Here is a 20,494-nt window from a genome sequence, read left to right as displayed (position 1 = left end):
TAAGTACAAACTGTACATCATATTTAGTTTTGCTAGCAGCAAGGACGTGTCAAAGATGTGGTTGTGAATGGTAACAAAAGAGCCTCACAACTCGACTGAGTGAATGATTGTTTAAACGAAGTCGTCGTTAAGATCCTTACTCGATTAGTTACTACTACTACTACTACTACTACTACTACTACTACTACTACTACTACTACTACTACTACTGCTGCTGCTGCTGCTACTACTACTACTACTACTACTACTACTACTACTACTACTACTACTAACAACAACATCAACAACAAAAATAAAAACAAAACTAGCAACAACAACAACAACAACAACAATAATAATAATAATAATAACTACCCTGATGCAGTACCAGACGGTGGCCTTTGTGGTTTCTCATCTTAACTGATTGAAAGTGTTATCATGTGCATCGTTTTGTCTTGATATAAAAGATGAGTTACAGCAAATATTCTGCTCAATACCACAGATTTAATTGTCAGTTGTTTGACCTTAACCAGTTTAACATGTCCTTTTGAGGCTGACGATATGTGCAACTCCGATCTCGAGCACAGGTAGTGGAGAAGCATCATAGCCATGTGCTGAGAGGAATTTGTTGGGGGATTTGAATAATTCAGCTCTGGAAACATAGGTGTTTTGTTCAATATCCTTAAACAACTCTTATTCAAGGACCATTTGTGCAGGATGGGCTACTCGACATGAAAAAATATTCTAGCTGGGCCCCACCTGCGAGGTCATGTACTGTTTATCTTGATATGAAATCATCATGTTTTGCACACATCGTTGTGATGCATGTTACAAGTATACTCTTATCATACGGGTAGACAGGATCTGTATACCGGGTTTCGTATATTTTCCCAGTGACACTTTGATCGCATGCACAGCTCTCACTCAATACTACTACTACTACTACTACTACTACTAATAATAATAATAATAATAATAATAATAATCAGTACTAGTTATGACAGGAGCACTAGGCGTCGTAGGAAGAAGCAATTACTAATTTCTTTGAAGAATCTCCGGAAAACCAAATATGTACAGAATAAAAACAAATTGTACAAACAAAAAGTAGAGTTCATACTGCGTATGATCTATGTTCCTGTTCTTGTAAGCTATATTCTCGAACATGTTGCTAGTTACAGTTCAAAAGGATCGCTGGCTTTGTTGAACCATAATATTTCTCTACAATGTCTGCCCTAAATGACCGGTTGTCGTTCAGCAGGCAAGTGCTGTCGAGCAGATATCAGAGAAAGTAAAAAGAAAAAATAATGCGGAATGATTATAGCACTAGTGCAAATGTTTTTTATCGGCAAAACGATACACTGAACGGAAAACGTAGGTAAACATAAATATAATTATGTATGTGTAAAATATATATATATATGTAAATGGAATAAAAATGTAATAGAGGACAATAAAGCATTCGAATAGATACTCCCTCTTTCTCTCTATATATGAATATTTGTGTATATATATATATATATATATATATATATATATATATATATATATATATATATCTATATATATATATATATATATATATATATATATATATATATATATATATATATATTTATATATATATATATATATATATATATATGTGTGTGTATATATATATATATTTATATATATATATATATATATATATATATATATATATATATATATATATATATATATATATATATATATATATATATATACATATACAGATAGATAGAGAGAGAGAAAGTGAGAGAGAGACATATAAGACGCATGAGAGAGGCATGGGTGTCCATACATATAATTGTATGGACACGCATGCACGCTCACACCCACCCACACCCACACACATGCACACACTCACACATTAATAATTATAGAATTATATTTTTAGTGCTCCCTTCTTACAGAAGAACAATAAATATAGCTGAAATATATTAAATCGAACTTGTAACACGTTAGAAAGCGTGCTAGTTTCAAAACTTCTACCAGTAAAAAAGTACTACTTTGCTATTTATATTTAAGTCATACACAAAGTAAATGCTAGTTGAAAGTGTATGATTAATTTGTATATCGTGTAAAACGCAGCCATTAGATTAAATACTTAATAAATATTTTATGCATAAACAGTGTGTATCAATGACTCTATGGAAGATTTAATGTAATGTCTACATTTTAAAACGCGATGCTTTGAAAAGTTAAGAAATTTAAATACTATTTGTCCTTCTCCCACACAGCTACGAAAATACCTACCTACCTCCCTACCAACCTATCTATATTTGTACACGCACACACACACACACACACACGTATATATATAATAATATAATTAATATATATGCATATATACATACGTATACGTACCTACTTACACGTATACCTATATACATATATATATATATATATATATATATATATATATATATATATATATATATATATATATATATATGTGGGCACAGGACGTCACAAAACATAAACAACAAAAAATACGAAGTACGAGGACATGGAATATAGGCATTTTTTTTTTTGCAAGCCACGAAAGAAATGGAAAACAAGACAAGCAACACAAGTAACGACCGTTCAGCAGTTGTCGGCCGTTTTTCTAATCCGTATTTCTAGCAATTCACGACAAGATACGCCTTCGATAAAACAGTTGCTCCCGCAAAGCAAATTAAATAAAATTTGCGATCTTGCAGAGGGTCAAGATTGGTGAAAAAACAGGACAGTGAAAACAAGGCCAACATGGCCGCAGCCTCGAGGCTCGAATATATAAAATAATTCATATATATTCATATGAATGTAGACTTATACACTAGAGTCTATAAAATCTATGATCTGATGGTATCAGTTTATCTATAACAATTTGTTATTGATTGAACACAAATAATCTTCATTACATTATTTAAATTGAGCCAAGCAACATTTCTTAGCCAAAGAAGTAGATGCATCCCATACTTTAAATTATGTAAGCTGAATTTTGACGACTAGTGATCCAGATCGTGCTTAATTTATTCAATCTACACTCGTGCATAAATATAGTAGTGCACTCGTGCACTACTATACTTAGGATTATAAAAATGGCTTCTATTGTAGTGTTATTTATTCTACTCGTCTGTACAGTGATGTTAAGTAGATCATAAAATGCAGTTGTGCGAAAACTTTACGAAATGAATGCCTCATAGGTAAGTTTAAAAGCTCAACAAATAGCATCGTCTTACTTTTTTAAGTATATTGCATTTATTGAATATAATTCAATATGTGAATTACTAACCGGATTTTTCATTTAATTTTTCATTAATTTTCAAACTAAATAGATGGAGAGATTTAATTTCGTTTAAATAAAACCAGTCGAGATTAAAGTGTCTGTGGGAAAAATAGACGCCAAAAATAATAACGAAAGAAGAAAGCTAATTAAAAAAACAAATTCCGGTGACTGATTTTAGATGATAGGTGTAGATGGGAAATTGGAAAAGAAAGTAAGGAAAATTTTTCAAAGGTGGGGAAGAAACAAGGGACATATAAACGAATAATCAAGAGAGAAAACAGCTAAAAGACTGAATAACGAACTAAACTGAATAAATGAAAAGAATGTGTTCGTTTATATATTCGAAAGCTATAATTACTCGTTCTTGTGCTAAAGAGCATTATGTATTACTGGTACGTTTCGAGTGGAAAGTGATGGAAAGTAATGATAGCAAGGAAGTCGTTTCTCAAATAATCAATGAATAAAAATTTAGATAGTTCTCAGTAGACACGTGTATTAACTTAAGTACGTAATTTAGTATCGTTTTATGCAGATCAGTTTGATTTAAAAGAACATTGTCCACCCGGCAACAGTTTAACATGCAATGTACTTAAATAACGATGAAACATGTTTAAATAAACATAGTAAAACATACTGCGCACGCACTTTACATATTGTGAATTTCAAGCGCAAATTACTAATTTCTTCTCTACAACTCTGTAGGTGGTAATTAAAATACTACCATGTCATATATATTTATTAAGAATGCTAACTAAATAGTTTTTTTGTTGTACGAATCTGCGTTTAATCAAATATGCAGCTTATTTTAATTACACTTGCTCTCATACGTAAATTACAATATATTTGAACACACTTTATTCACGAATTCGTTCTTTCATAATTAAAAATTCTTTCTGGAATAAAATAGTTTTAAAAGACATGCTAATCAAAATAATTACTAAAAATATTATGATTATAGATCAGGCTAGTTGATATAACTCTAGTATAATTCTGATACGCTGTAAAGCAAAACCAAATCTGAAGAAAAATAAGATATTGCATATATGAATTTCATATATAACAATATTCATAAAACAAGAAGGAGGAAAACGTAGACTTAAAGTAATCTGATTTCGCCAAACCAAGAAAAATATAAAGAATAAAATGAAGACAAAAATAAATTTAGGTGATGTATGTTAATGACGGACTTAGTAACCATAAAATTCAGCTGATAAAACCACTTCCTTATTATTTGCTTGGCAACATTTAGTTGTAGTCTAGAGATAACGTTGTATTCCTTTCGCCGGGTGTTCAAATATGTGCGACGAATATATAGGTTTTCACTATTGTGTGCCAATATTTATTTGCATTCCGGGTATTTAATCTCCTTGGGTTGCTGAACTAAGATCAAGAGATATATAACCAAGTATTATTTCAATCAAATAAATAATTTCCGAATCCATAGCTAACACTTATATCTTAGTGCTGTCGGTATAAACAATATATATACCAGTAAAATTTTAACACTGACGTTAACATCATTCGCACAATAGAATAGATTTCAACTTTCAGAGAAGTCTACCATGGGTCATAGAAATTGTATAGATGTAGAGGTTTATATGTTTAGAGAACTTTGAAACTACTTTCAGCCTATTTTTGAGGAAAAAAAGGTATTTGTATGAAGTAATGGTAATTTATTTCATTTATTTGATTGCATGTTTGATACTTATGATAATTCAGTAATATATATAACTCTGCATACGGGATTTACAGAGCTAAAACGAGATAGTCTCGACACAGTCAATGTAATTATCTTTGACTGTGTGCATACTTTTAGATTTCTTTTCACCAACAATCTTCCCTGCCAAATAATAGAGATATTTCACACTGAAGCCTTGATATCTATTTTCTATTGTTCTTTAAAGAAAATGGCTGCTTAATTTTTTAGTTACTTAATATTTTAGTTTTAAGTTTTCGGACATCTGAAACCTGAATGTTGTTTACATGGTAATAGTTTTGCTAGATTTGAATATATTATATTGTTTCCTCATCCAATATCAATTGAGGTGTAAGTGAAATTGAGCATGCATGAGACAAATATATTTCCTTATCGACCCCTTATCAGAGAATAATATGATATTATCTATATTTGATAGATACATAAATATCATAAAGTACAAACCCTTAGGACATTTTATTTATAACCGCTTTTAGTTTAGTTACTATTTGCTGAATAACTTACAATCTTCCAGACTACATTTCGTTGTTCTTCCACATACGTACATACATACATATGTATATATCTATATATATGCACACACACACACGTATATGTATGTATATATATGCGTGTGTGTGTGTAAGTGCATGTGTGCGTCTATGTATGTATGTATATATATTCGTATATATCTATGTGTGTATATGATTTCGAGTATCAGTGACCAGGGAAAATATTTATTTACAAACCTCTGTAAAAAATCATTAATTTTTCATTCGACATCATTTAACAGGTTTTAGAGTTGCTCTGCTGAAAAATATACAACCATTCTTGGAATGTAATTGCTATTGAACGTGTTTTCTTATTCAAAGTATCTACTTCTAAGTGTTTATGGTGCTAATTCTTGAATAGCGTATTTCATATTAATTTTTTCTTTTATTTTTGCACTTGTAAAATATGAATGCGGTTCCTTTGGTTTGATGTACAGTATATATATCTCTCTTATTACAGGCAAAATCCTGTCCTGTCCTGAAATCTTTGTATAAAGATTAATTTATGATTTTGAAAATATCATTCTCCTTTAACGCATATTTAGAATTGTTACAACATCATGTCTCGATTATCTCATTTACCTCAGAACAAATTGAAATGTTAGCTACAGACGTGAGCGACAAAAGGACTCGGCGATGATTTTATATATATATATATATATATATATATATATATATACCCCTTCCATCATTTTAATATTTATCATTACTCTCATCATCAAAATCATCGACATAATCACCGCAGTTTACATTTCTTGAACATGCTCATAATATTCACAATGATCACATTTGTAATTATCACCCACATCATTATCATCATTGGGAATGATGATTGCCAAACGTAGCATCGTTAGGATCAATATGAGTGACGTAAACTATGTAACAGAGAAGGAAAAACCGTCCTCTGAGTAAACATTATAATGAATAAATATTGTAGTTTAGTGAATTAAGAAGTCACACATCACGTATACTTGCTATATTCAGCGAATGGACGAATTATTACAAGACTAACGATGCTGTATAGATATTCTAAATACATATATAAAAGTGAGTACAATTTGCATCGATATATGAAGCATGCATACACACAAATGCTTCCACCACACAAACACACATACATAAATGAGTGCATCTGCGACCTAGCTTGTGACCATTATTACACTAATGAATGTATGTGTTTTCACGTTACATCAGGGTCCGCCTAAAACATGTTAAGATAACTTCATATAAATATTATGGAACATAAAAGTAATGGTCACTATAATAATATTCATATTTTAATGATCGAATTGCACCATATTGGATAATAAATATGTAAATATGTTTAATGTATAATATAAACAGCACGATTAATTATACGATAATGATATATTTATTCGAGATAGTATGTAAAATACTGATGTAAAATACTGATGTAACATATACATACATGCATACATACATACATACATACATACATGTATATATATATATATATATATATATATATATATATATATATATACAGAAATATCGCTAAGTATGTAAAAATATATTTGTGTGCGTAAGATATTGGATACATATCTATCACTGTATGTATCTTTGTCTCTTTTAGAGTATAAACATATCTATCTATCTATCTATCTATCTATCTATCTATATATATATATATATATATATATATGTGTGTGTGTGTGTGTGTGTGTGTGTGTGTATGACTATACATATATACACATAATGAACAACGCACGTACACATGCAAATAAATCTAGAGCAACTGGCAAAAATGTTAATAAATTTGCGTTTGCTGAATTAACTTGCTTATTATATCTCATTAATGTCAGTGTAATTTAAATATACGTTATGTTAATATTTAGCTCAAATTGTCAAATGTTCATCATGAATATCCGAGCAGAAAATGACTCTCCAACCACCAGAAGTATGAAACTGAACCTACAGAAATGAAAAGTTCTTCAGTCCTTATTTCAATGTAGAATGTACTCAAAATGGCGTGTGTAATATTATGTATCATAGGGAAAAAGTAAAAACCATTATATAGAAGAGAAACATTACTCCCATAGCATGTAAATAACCAGGAAAGCATAAATATGTATATAAAATAATCTGTATTCGTACAACATGCATACTTCCTGGATACAATCTATTCACGAATCGAGATTAACAAAAAAAAACACATTGTATTTGGATAGAGTTAACCATAATTTAGAAGTATACCACTTAATTTAGGAAGATGCTTTATTGACAGAGCCATATAAATAAATCATTTGAAAGAAAAAATACAAAATACAAACTAGAAGGAAAATGCAATGAACCATGAAATATATAACAGTGTAAAGCAATAAAACTTTAGATCGTAAATACCAAAGATATGTCTAATTGAAGCAAAACTAACAAAATAAATTGCCATAAGCGCAACTAAATCAAGAAGCAGCATATTTATAGAACTTTGACTAGGTTTTGCCAAAATTTATATGAAGACAATTAAATATTGTTAATTATAAGGAGAAGTTGATGTTGCAAAACTGTAAGGCTGAATATTCTGAATATGGCAATAATACTAATATGGAAATTATTTAAACAGTAAAGCGATTTATGCAAGTACAATGAAGTACAAACATTGAAAACAGATGTGAACATCAATATCATTAGGATAAATAATGTAACAAATATGGGATCAAAACACAACCCTAGAAAAATGTCTGTTTCATTTTGTCAAAACTCTCGTATATAAACTTTTTCGATATGGAAAAATGTGGAACATCGGCATATAGAAAATAACGTCATGTGAAATGAAATTCTCCCACTTTCAGTAATATTGAACTACGAAATCATGTGATGTTAGCACGTACATAAAATGATTACAGCACATATAAGGAAATAAAGAAAGAAATGAAAAGTTGTAGTTAAAAATACTCAAAAATCGAAATATTTGCCAAATCATACAGTGAATCTGTCTGGAACAAAACTTAATGGTTGGTTACAAATATATTTTGTACCCAAACCAACTGATTTTAAAAAGAAAGTATATTTAATATTAAACATAATTAAATAAAAAGAATATTTTTAATTTATTTAAATACAATTTCCACTATAATCTCAACATATTTTTAAGCATGCACAGAGAAGTCAAATATAAATATCAGTTTATTTGTTCGCTTTTGAAAGGCTGCTTCTATTTACAAACCGCATAATCAAGTTTATGCTGAAATACGCCAGTAAAAATTCTTCAGATAACTCAAATTATATTTTCGAGTGTTGTTTATTTACGATATCTGCGTTGTGAATATTGAGTTTAATGTTCATCTCCAAAATCCCGTTTGTAAATAATCAAATATATCTCAGAACAAAATGTTTATTGGTCAGCATAAATTAACTGTTTGGAATCGTTTCTAGAATAACCTCAGTAAATCATGTGTAAGGACAATATTAAAGATTTTAAGTAGTAGTAGAAGAAGGAAGGGCTCGACATAATTCTTCATTCGCGCTGATAGCTATTACACTAAGTAACATACACAAATATATCTCATCGCTTTATCGGGGCAGCGATATCAATGTATATAGTATAATTTAGCCCTTATGTTATTTGCAATATCACTATAATATACCACATATAGGCAAGATGAAAATATATATATCTTTGTGTATATATATACTTACATTTTTATGCATATACATATGCATATAATTTTTATGTATGTGCGTATGTATTCATACACACACGCATACACACACACACATACACGCATATAGGCGCAGGCATGACTGTGTGGTAAGAAGCTTTCTTCCAAACGGTATGGTTCTGGGTTCAGTCCCACTGCGTGGCAACTTGGGCAAGCGTCTTCTACTATAGCCTTGGGCCGACCAAATCCTCGCGAGTGGATTTGGTAGACGGAAAGAAGCTTTTAATGTGTAGATATATTTTTGTGTGTGTGACTTTGTGACTGTGTTTGTTCTCCGACGAACGCTTGGCAAACAATATTGGTGTATTTATGCCCACGAAAAGTAGCGGTCCAGCAAAATAGTCGATAGAATAAGTACCAGGCTTACAAAGAATAAATGCTGGGGTTGATTTCTTCGACTGAAGACAATGTTCCAGCATGGCTACATTCAAATGACTGAATCATGTCAAAGTGTAAAAGTGTATATATATATATATATATATATATATATATATTAAATATATACTTTTATAAAACAAATTTTACAAAATATATAGTATCTGTTAACAGTCTTAGCCAAAAACTCACAGTTGAGTTTTTGTATATATATATGTATACATGTCTCTTAAAGGATAGAGCTCAAAATCAATGCATTGAAGATACTTTATTGCAGCAACAATTATAATAATAACAGAAACAACCACAATAAGCCAAACCTATGCACATGTGCATAGGTTTGGCTTATTGTGGTTGTTTCTGTTATTATTATAATTGTTGCTGCAATAAAGTATCTTCAATGCATTGATTTTGAGCTCTATCCTTTAAGAGACATGTATACATATATATATATATATATATATATATATATATATATATATATATATATATATATATATGCGCATACATATAGATTGATAAATAGAGATACATACATCAGCGTACACCGTAGGTGAAAATTTAAAGCATTTATAAAAATATTCGTATATACGGAAAGTAAGGCGATGTTGAAATATTCCCTGCCACTTCATATAATTTATAAAATTGTATATAAAGGCACAGAATTACATACCCACCCATACACGCACACGCACACATACATATATATATACACATCTGTTTATATATGAATATTTGTTTATACATATATGGATATACATGTACATACATATATATATGTGTGTGTATTCTTTTCAAACACATAAATGTTTAAAAATATGGTTGAAGGAAATGGAATATTATTCCACATGTCCTCGTGAATAATACAAATATATAAAAACTTTCACTTTTTCTGTTAAATTTGAATATACATATGTGTGCATGGGTGTGTGAGTTTGTGTGTGCGTACTCGCTCGCACGCGTGTGTCTGAATGTATATTCCCTAAGTATATATTTATACATATCCCTCCGTATAGACGTTTTTTGGGGGAGAAAAATGAAGCAAATCATCTGAAGTGATATTGTCTTGATATTACACTAAAGCAATAAGTGTACAGGTATTCGATTCTTATCCCTCCATTAGGCAGTGAAAATCTAGAAATTTTCTCTGTCCATTCTGTGTAACTACTATAAAGATTTTAAATTTTATATGTGTATATGTAGTATAGATTTTAAATGTCTTTAGTGTGATGAGAATATAATTCTGAACACACGAAAATCTTGGTCACAAACTGCTGAGAATAAAGCACACAGACTCTGAAAGATTTTAGCATTTTGAGGTGCCGACTATTCAGTTTTGCTATATATATATCTTAGTCGATGTGTGTCTTTGTAGGAGGATACCTACACCATTTCTTGTGCTATATAAAATTATTCATGTATTTCTGAAATGGATTAATAACATTTATTAATGGTCATTTTTGCTTAAACTGTGTCTAAATAATTTCGCACCAATACAATGAATTCATACATACGTTCATGAGCATCTGCTTTTTTTTTTCTTTTTTTTTTCTTTTTTTTTTAATCATGTACAATTAAGCAAACTTACATTCCTGATAATCTTCATTGTCAAACTTTGAGATCTCGACACGATAGATTCAATGGTTTATATCACTATGTAATAAAATAAGCGCAAATGTTGATATATAGTTATACTTACATCTATACGCATGTATATATATATATATATATATATATATATATATATATATATATATATATATATATATATATATATATATATATATATATACGTACATTTATACACTAATAAGTTAGTGTGTTTTTGTATATTTTCATGAAGTGTAATTCCTGAAACTTTTTATGAAGTTGTATTATGCACTTATGCATCCATCATTCCTCTGCTGCAACAAAATTACATAATTATCTTCATGCATTTTGCATAAACTTAGAGTTTGAAATTTTTAAGCTATATTATCACAGATGCAAAATAACAGTGATATAGTAGGTTCATTTATACTAAACAAGGACGCAATTCTATAATGTTTTATGCAATGTCTGCAGGAATTACATTGAAGTTCGCATATTTTATATCCACATCAACAGCATGATCATAACTGTTGTAATATAATTTCTGAATTACATCGTATATATATATATATATATATATATATATATATATATATATATATATATATATATATATATATATATATATATATATATTTGCTGATACAAAAACAATATTAAGAGAAATGTAATATACTAAAATGTTCATATTGTCGAGTAGTTTCAAGTAATTCTTTCTTTATGTCTTATCGATATGAAGTCGTTTACATTCAGCGACCTATAGATAATTATTCTGTATATTGCGGATTTTTGCTTTATATCTGTTTATACAAAAAGGACACACACAAGCATATTTTATACCCGCTATAATCTCTTTCTCTCCCTATCACTCTCTCTCTATTTATATATATGTATATATATGTATATTTATATTAGTTATGTACATGTATATTAGTGTGAGTTAGTGGATTTTTAACATAGTCATTTTAATGAAATTTTTAGCTATAACAGTAAATTTATTGTAAAATTTATTATGATACAGACATTAGGGTTCACCCTACAGTTTGTTCTAAGAAGCTGTGAGATACATCTTAAAATTGTATAATTAATATATATATATATATATAATTGATATGTGTGTGTGTTTGCGTGCCGATTTTTGTGTGATGATTTGTATTTATATTTATATAAATCCGGATGAACTATATTACCGGAGACCTGATTTGCTCAGAAGCAGTTGTGATATATCATTTATATATCATCCTATATCAATAACCAGACTCAACGACACCTCACATATTTATTTACTTATTTATCCTGCCTAATACTGTCCTTCCCACTTATTTTTCTTCTTGGCCAATTATTTTTCTATCTATCGATCTTCAGAGCTCTCTATAACATACAAATTAATCTTGCTGCTTAGAATCTCGCCAGTCTACACAGAAAAAAAGTATCATTGTTCTTACTTTACAATGTAAATATATGACATATAAAGACATTTTAGGTCAAGGAAACATGAAGTGCAGACATTATGTGAGCACGCTGAAGCTCCATATGTTGTCAATGCAATAAAACAATAACACTAGACTATAACTACAAAATGTCAATATTAATTGTTCTCCTTTTTTTCTATGGTCCATCACGACCACGAAGCAAAAGTGAAAGAAAAACGTTGGGGCACGTTTAATCAATTAATCAACACATAAAAAATGTCCAGAAACCAGCAGCAAAATAAAAAAAAGTGGAGACCTGTGTTTTTTTACGCCTGGGGACAAGCAGCGAAATCGTTTAAAAAATTGCATTATGCCGTCCTTGAAAAAAACAAAAACCAAAAAATAGGAAATGTTGGTGCACGAGTATTTCGCTCATGAAATCAACCAGATGGTCATGACTTGAACGAATTTGATGATAGATTTGCTCTAATAAATTTGACTTGCGAGAAAACAGCCACAGTAAGACGCAGTAAAAATCAAAATATAAGACCATCTTGTTTATTAAATTGGAAAATGGCGGAAACGTTTCATATTTTCCCGTATAACACATCACTGATTGTATCTAAGATTGTGTCGTATAGATCACAAGCGTGTTATTATTCCATATCCGAAGTAGTGTCTTTTGACTGGATGAAGCTAAGTAACTAACTAACTAACTAACTAACTAACTAACTAACTAACTAACTAACTAACTAACTAACTAACTAACTAACTAACTAACTAAATAGCTAACTAACAACAGCAACAATAAACCAACTCCTTTGCTACTTACGTTACGCCTTTCAGTGGCCACGCAATCCACAAGGAATAACACCATAATCTCTACAAATCATAACCTACAACTTTACAAAAAGACACAAATTGTCAAGAACTACACCACACTGCATCTGACAAAGATAGGAAACAATTGATTTTGAACTTAAATCTGGCGCATCAGCGCTGACCTGTATACATGACAACAACGATAGCAACAACAACAACAGCTACAACAACAACAACAACAACAACAACAACAACAACAACTACTACTACTACTACTACTACTACTACTACTACTACTACTACTACTACAACTACTACTACCACCACCACCACCACCATCACATTATCACCCAGTAAATAGAAACCCCTTTGGCCCAAAATGCCAGTTTATACCCGGTCACTCGATCTACTAAAAATAGCAAGCATATTTTACTAGATATCTTTCTATCGTTTTCTTTTCAACGAGGATATATCGGGTTACGCAGTTTTAGATATAGAATGTCTGATTCATAAGCTAAGGTCTGCTTGTTCGATAATCAGTGATTAAAGAACTCCAAAACCAATACCAACAGTTAAGTGTTCTTTTATAAATAACAGTCAAATGTTCGTCATATGACACTTGACAGTGTTGGACGAAAGCAGAAAACAGACTTTGTGTCATTTATTTCTAGATGCATTATGTTTGATGAAGGCTAAATAATCACAAAAAGAATATATTTGATTATAGTTCTGATCTTTCAGGCTTGCTTAAACAGTAATAAGAAAGGAAACTTCATCACATTTGAAGACATCTTTGATGAGTCTTACAGCTAATTTATCTAGGAAATTTTGTATCTGTTTATCACCAAGTTACTTTAACTGCGTTTTAATAATAATTGGGTGTCTAGATAATTAAGTGCTTGTTTACATATGTGTATATGTGTGTCTGTACATGCATATATTTATATATATATATATATATATATATTATATATATATATATATATATATATATATATATATATATATATATATATATATATATATATATATATATATATATATATATATATATATGTATATATATATATATATATATATATATATATATATATATATATATATATATATATATATATATATATATATTATATATATATAATATGTATATATATATATATATATATATATATATATATATATATATATATATATATATATATATATAATATATATACATATATATACTTATATACTATGTATTTGTCATACTTATATATATAACATGCAATATATATAACTATTTCTGCGTATAATGTGTGTATTTGCGTGGGTGAGTGCATTTGTGTGTGCGTATTTTCTAGCCCTTCCGTCATTCTAACTATGTAACCGACTACCTGCATACTATTTACCTGCCGGCTTACCCAGCTTTCAAAGTATATGTAAGTATGCGTACATACCTTTCTACCTCACTCCTTATCAACCTATCTATCAGTGTATATAATCATATCACTATGTACATATCTATTCGCCTATGTAGTACATTTACACTTTTTGCATAACCTAGTCAGCAGTATATTTATGATGTATACATGCTAATATCTCTTAACCATCTACCTCCCTTTTCATGTCACCGAATTTCTAAATAATGAACGATGTTTTTTGTTTTCTGTCGCATCGTATTTTACACAATAGGTTTCTCTAATTAATGATTAATCGATATGTCAGTTTATATGATGAAGTTTCACTTTCTCAGCTAAATCTCTCTCTCTCTCTCTCTCTCTCTCTCTTTCTCTCTCTCTCTTGCTAAAATATCTTAAATTTTCCACTGTACACGGGCGTTCATATTTAAGATATATTTTAACTCTATACCCATTTACTTTTTATATAGAGTATGCAAACATACATTGTCTAAAGTTTCACAAGTACTACGCATTCCAATGTAAATTGCAGATGTGCTACTCACATGATTACATTTATCAACAGCACAAATATATATGGTAGATACTGTACAAACATGTATATTAATAATTAATTTCTTTTCTTATATACCAAAATTGCTGGCTTATATGTTCCAGTTCCACATACTGTTTTCGATGACTGCATAAATGCATAACTGTTCTTCCATATATACTTTTTATAAACATGCTCTATATACGTCTATATGAAAAAGTATTCTGCACACAAAATTCTCATATTGTAAATAAATGCATGTGTCACCAGAATAAATTTTATAGAAGTAAAATTCATGCAGATTGAGGCATTAACTTATTGTGATCCAATCAGTTCCTGTTGTCTTGTTTTAAATGTAACCAGGACATATATAGAAACGGGAGTGATGAATATATGATAAGATAATATAGTCATAATTTTCTAACAGAAAAATAAACTATCAAATATTCAGAAAATAAAACAGTTTAGTGATGTATAAAAACGTGTAGGACACTTCCAATAAGAAGTACACAGACATACACACACACACACACACACACACACACACACACACACACACACACACACACACAAACGCACGCAGGCACGCACACGCAGTCACAGATATATGTACAGCTATAGTGAGATGTATCTGTTTAGTCGATGTGCATATTACCTTTAAGATATTCACAGAAAATTTTTATATGATATTTATATCCTGACAAATTGAAACGTACAAATCTATAGGACTTTATATATATAATATTTAAAGTAAATTCTAATATTACTATCATCACAATTTGCACAATCGATATAAACATATATTTCATCATCATATATGTTCATATACTTCATTTTCAATACAGAAGACTCTCTCTATAATACGATGCACAATTTCACAATTTTGCAATTTTCTCAAATATAAAACGTATGTATAGTTTGTGCAGCGCTCTTCTCTTGCTCTGTATAAATGCATATATATATATATATATGTGTGTGTGTGTGTGTATGTGTGTGTGTGAGTGTGTGTGTGTGAATGTATGTGTATGTATGCATATATACACTCACATATATATATATCTATATTCACATCTATCTAATATATATATATATATATATATATATATATATATATATATATATATATATATATATATATATATATATATATATATATATATATATATATATATATATATATATATATATATATATATATATATATATATATATATATATATATATACATATTTATATACATATACAGATCTACAGATATGTATATATCCATATATATGCATATATATTCACAAACATATATATATATATATATATATATATATATATATATATATACTGACATACAGGTGTATGTTTTTGTGTACATATTTGTGTATGGCATGTGATTATTCTTTTGCTTTTTTTTATATTTTCATTAATATCTGTTGAGTGATGTTATTAACTGCTATCTCTTTCAGCTGTAAAGTTTAACGAAAATGACTTTGTTTTTGATGCAATCATAGTTATAAATAACTGTTACAACTCCCACAAACAATTAAGAACTGTTACATATTTACATCGTGCAATCATCATAACATTGACGTCGATATCATTATAACCTCCCGCTATGATTTTTCCCAGTACTAAAAATATTATCATTACAAATTGTAGAATATCCGAGAATTTCATACATATGACCAAATGAGAATCAATGGCATATATGAAGCCGTTAATTGATATGGACGCATATCCCATAACAGTCGTAAATTGCTATAGTAAGAAGACAAATTTTTGGCATATCTCAAATTTACATCTGACGTAGCAATAGAACAATTTCATCACCTAGAATCTTCTAATATATCCTGATTCTTCTGGCCTGGGTTTCCAAAAATTGATGAAATGTTTTAAAGTCTGAATATGTTCATGCATTGTGAAGAAATTCGACGTTAAACCACTGAGACAACATTTCTTCAGAATAAAGAATTTTGTTTTACTTCAAAGCAATAGGTCTACCTAAATTGCTAGACATCAACAACTGTTCACGGCATACGGATATTACTTCTACATTGAAACTTCATACAATTTCAGTTTAAAATTTCTGAAATATATACGATACAGTAAGAATGCAAAGTTTAGGTCGTATAGCACGACAGATTTAGATGAAGAAAAATAATGTAGTAAAATTATGTAACGGATAACATTGCAAAAGTAGAGTGCGATTTAGGACATGTTTGCACTGTAATAATATATTTAAATTTATTAATAGCAATCATAGATATTTGTATGCTCAAGTAACATACTAAAATTAATATATGGAGCATAGTTTTAGAAAGAATTCAAATAAAGAGATCAGTGTTCACAAATCTCATGGATTCTAAGTGCACCAGCATTAAATATTCCTTATATGATGAGTAGATATATTGTCATCTTCCGGACTTTAGTTTGAATTACTCTAGTTGAACCTCATTATCTCAAAGAAGTACATGCATCTATATATATATACATATATAAAAGGAGAGAAATATCCTTCTCAAACGAGTGTCTCTTACGACCGGTTCTTGGATACTGTGGTATATATCATCATCGCCAATGAACGGAGACGAACCACCAGTAGTCAATCGTATGATTACTCATATTTGCGAGCTGGGTGGACTGGCGTGTCGTGAAATGAAATGTTTTGATAAAGAACGCAATGCATTTCCTGATCCAGGAATCGAAATCACAATCATACGATCACGACTATCACAGCATAACCACTATGCCACCACCTCCATATGCACATAACCTCATATACATATCAGTATGTATACATACTTATATATATATATGCATATGTATATTTATGTATATATATATATATATATATATATATATATATATATATATATATATATATATATATATATATATATATATATATATATATAAGCATGTATGTATACACACATACATATAAATATACACATATATTAGCTATAGGAATCTAGGAATATCAAAATGTGATAATAATAATAACAACAACAACAACAATAATAATGGTCCCAAATTTTGCTACATGGGCAGTAATTTCGGGGGAGGAGATGATTCAATCACATCAGCCCCACTGTTACCCTAGTACTTAATTTATCGCTCAGGATATTGATCAAAGGCAAAGTTGACCTTGGCAGAATTTGAACTCAGAAAGTAACGGCGGGAGAAGTAACGCTCAGCATTTTGTCCAGCGTGCTAACGATTCTGCCAGCTCTCCGCCTTACCAACAATAATAATAATAATAATAATAATAATAATAATAATAATAATAATAATAATAATAATAATAATAATAATAATAATAATAATAATAATAATAATAAGAATAATAAGAGCAACAAAAAACTGCACAAACCTCACCTAGCAATGAATTCATAATGATGCAGCAGAAATTGATATGTAACTTTCGATATCATGGCGTTGCTAAAAAGAACATTCCTTGAACAGGTGCTAGATTCCATGAAAGACTTTCGGGTTATATTCACAATAAAACATGACCGGTTCTTATAGTAAATAACTGAAATAAAATTTATAGTTGTCATGATTTGCGAATGTAATAATTTGTGGTAGATAAAGGTTAGCTGTGACACTTTACAATATCCTTTCATGACATTGAAATGTTTGTGCATTTCATAAATTTTCAAATATCAGTCAATGAATAATGATATTTAAATAATATTGTAGTATTTATGTCGCATCATAACCAATGCAGAATCCACGAAGATTAGATATGTACTTCAATTTACTCCTGTGTGAAATTACTTGCAATAACGTATGTTGATTGCTATCTGGTTCTGTTTAAATCTAATTAAAATATATAGAAAACGTAGAAAAAGCGAAAACAGTAGTAAAGAATACAATTTAGAATACTTTATAAAATGCATCATTCAAATTACGTGATTTAGATTTAATAAAATTTTACATTCAAACGCGATATTTTGATCAATCTGTTTTAACTTGTCTCTGGCCCAGTATCTGCGACCAGTGTAATATTCTTTTTCTAGAGCTTGCTTTATATTATTCATTGGTTTTTAAAACACCATTGAAAAATATTTTAATATGAAAACGTGTCAATTAATGAAGTAAAAATAAAATCCGTCATGGTGAAAACTTCATTGTACGAATTAAATTTTTTTCAAATTGTATGTCTACGGCCAAATCATATATGTGTAAAGGTACGGAAAGACAGTTAAGAAAACCACACACATATCATACGGAATGATTTAATTTTCATCACATTGAAACGCAAGCAAGAGTCCTTCTAGAATACAAAGTGTTGTCTGGAAAAAAGTCACTTTGAGATAAATATATCTAACACCTTTTCCTTTATTCCTTGAATAGATAAACTTGAAGAAAATACAGAAAAAATGTAAACGGGAAATTCATCTGTCACAGACACACTCTCTCTCACACACACACAAGCACGCACACACACACACACACACACACACACACACACACACACAAACATACACACACATACACAAAACACATATGTATATATGCATATGTATGTATGTGTAGAAAAAAACTAAACAAAGGAAATTTTACTGCTTTGTCTCCATCATCGTCATCCTCTTCTTTTTGTTGTTGTTATTATTATTATTATTATTATTATTATTATTATTATTATTATTATTATTATTATTATTATTATTATTATTATTATTATTCATTTGCCCTAAAAGTGATTGTTCTTTCGTTTACCATTTGTTCTGTTGTTCTTCAATCACATAACACTGCTGTTTGTACACGTTTCTCTGTATTTTATGTTATTGTGAACAGGTAAAATTTCTCCTTAATTTCATTGTTAATGTCATCGAAGACATTTTTGTATATGTTTTTCATTTCTGGCAGATTTTGAAGTATTCTCAATGGCGCAATGTTTTGATGCCCCAGTCCAAAATGTCACTGGTTTATGTGACACTTGTTTTAAAGATAGGTAATGCTTTTTTTACAGAGTCAATCGAACAAAACCAACTGGCAGGAAAATATATATAAAAGATGGTGAGAAATGAACGTTTGTGAAAATGTACAACAGCATCAGTAAAACCAATCTTTGAGAATTAATATTTTAACCACAGGAAATGTAAGCAGCAATCTTAGTCAGGAAGTGGAAAGAAGACAAACAAAAATAAAACTGAAAATATTTTAAA

At 29.4% G+C, this 20,494-nt stretch overlaps 1 protein-coding gene across 3 annotated transcripts in view; it reads left to right on the top strand.

Annotated features, from left to right (window-relative positions):
- The window catches only part of LOC106876580 (glutamate receptor 4), a 735,993-nt gene that overhangs the window by 435,820 nt on the left and 279,679 nt on the right, over positions 1-20,494 (top strand). Inside the window, exon 17 of one of the 3 annotated variants that reach the window (XM_089348776.1) lies at positions 20,299-20,478. The exons of the other annotated variants lie outside the window; for them this stretch is intronic. Within the exon in view, the coding sequence (XP_089204902.1) occupies positions 20,299-20,349 (51 nt within the window). The 3' untranslated portion in view covers positions 20,350-20,478. Of the gene's footprint in view, positions 1-20,298; positions 20,479-20,494 lie in introns of those variants that run through there. 3 annotated transcript variants of the gene reach the window in all.

Source organism: Octopus bimaculoides, chromosome 1 (assembly GCF_046866305.1).
Source record: "Octopus bimaculoides isolate indiv1 chromosome 1, ASM4686630v1, whole genome shotgun sequence".
In the NCBI taxonomy this organism is placed as follows: Eukaryota; Metazoa; Mollusca; class Cephalopoda; order Octopoda; family Octopodidae; genus Octopus; species Octopus bimaculoides.
The sequence above is the reverse complement of the archived record's forward strand: the minus strand, read 5'-3'. Positions and strand labels throughout refer to the sequence as shown.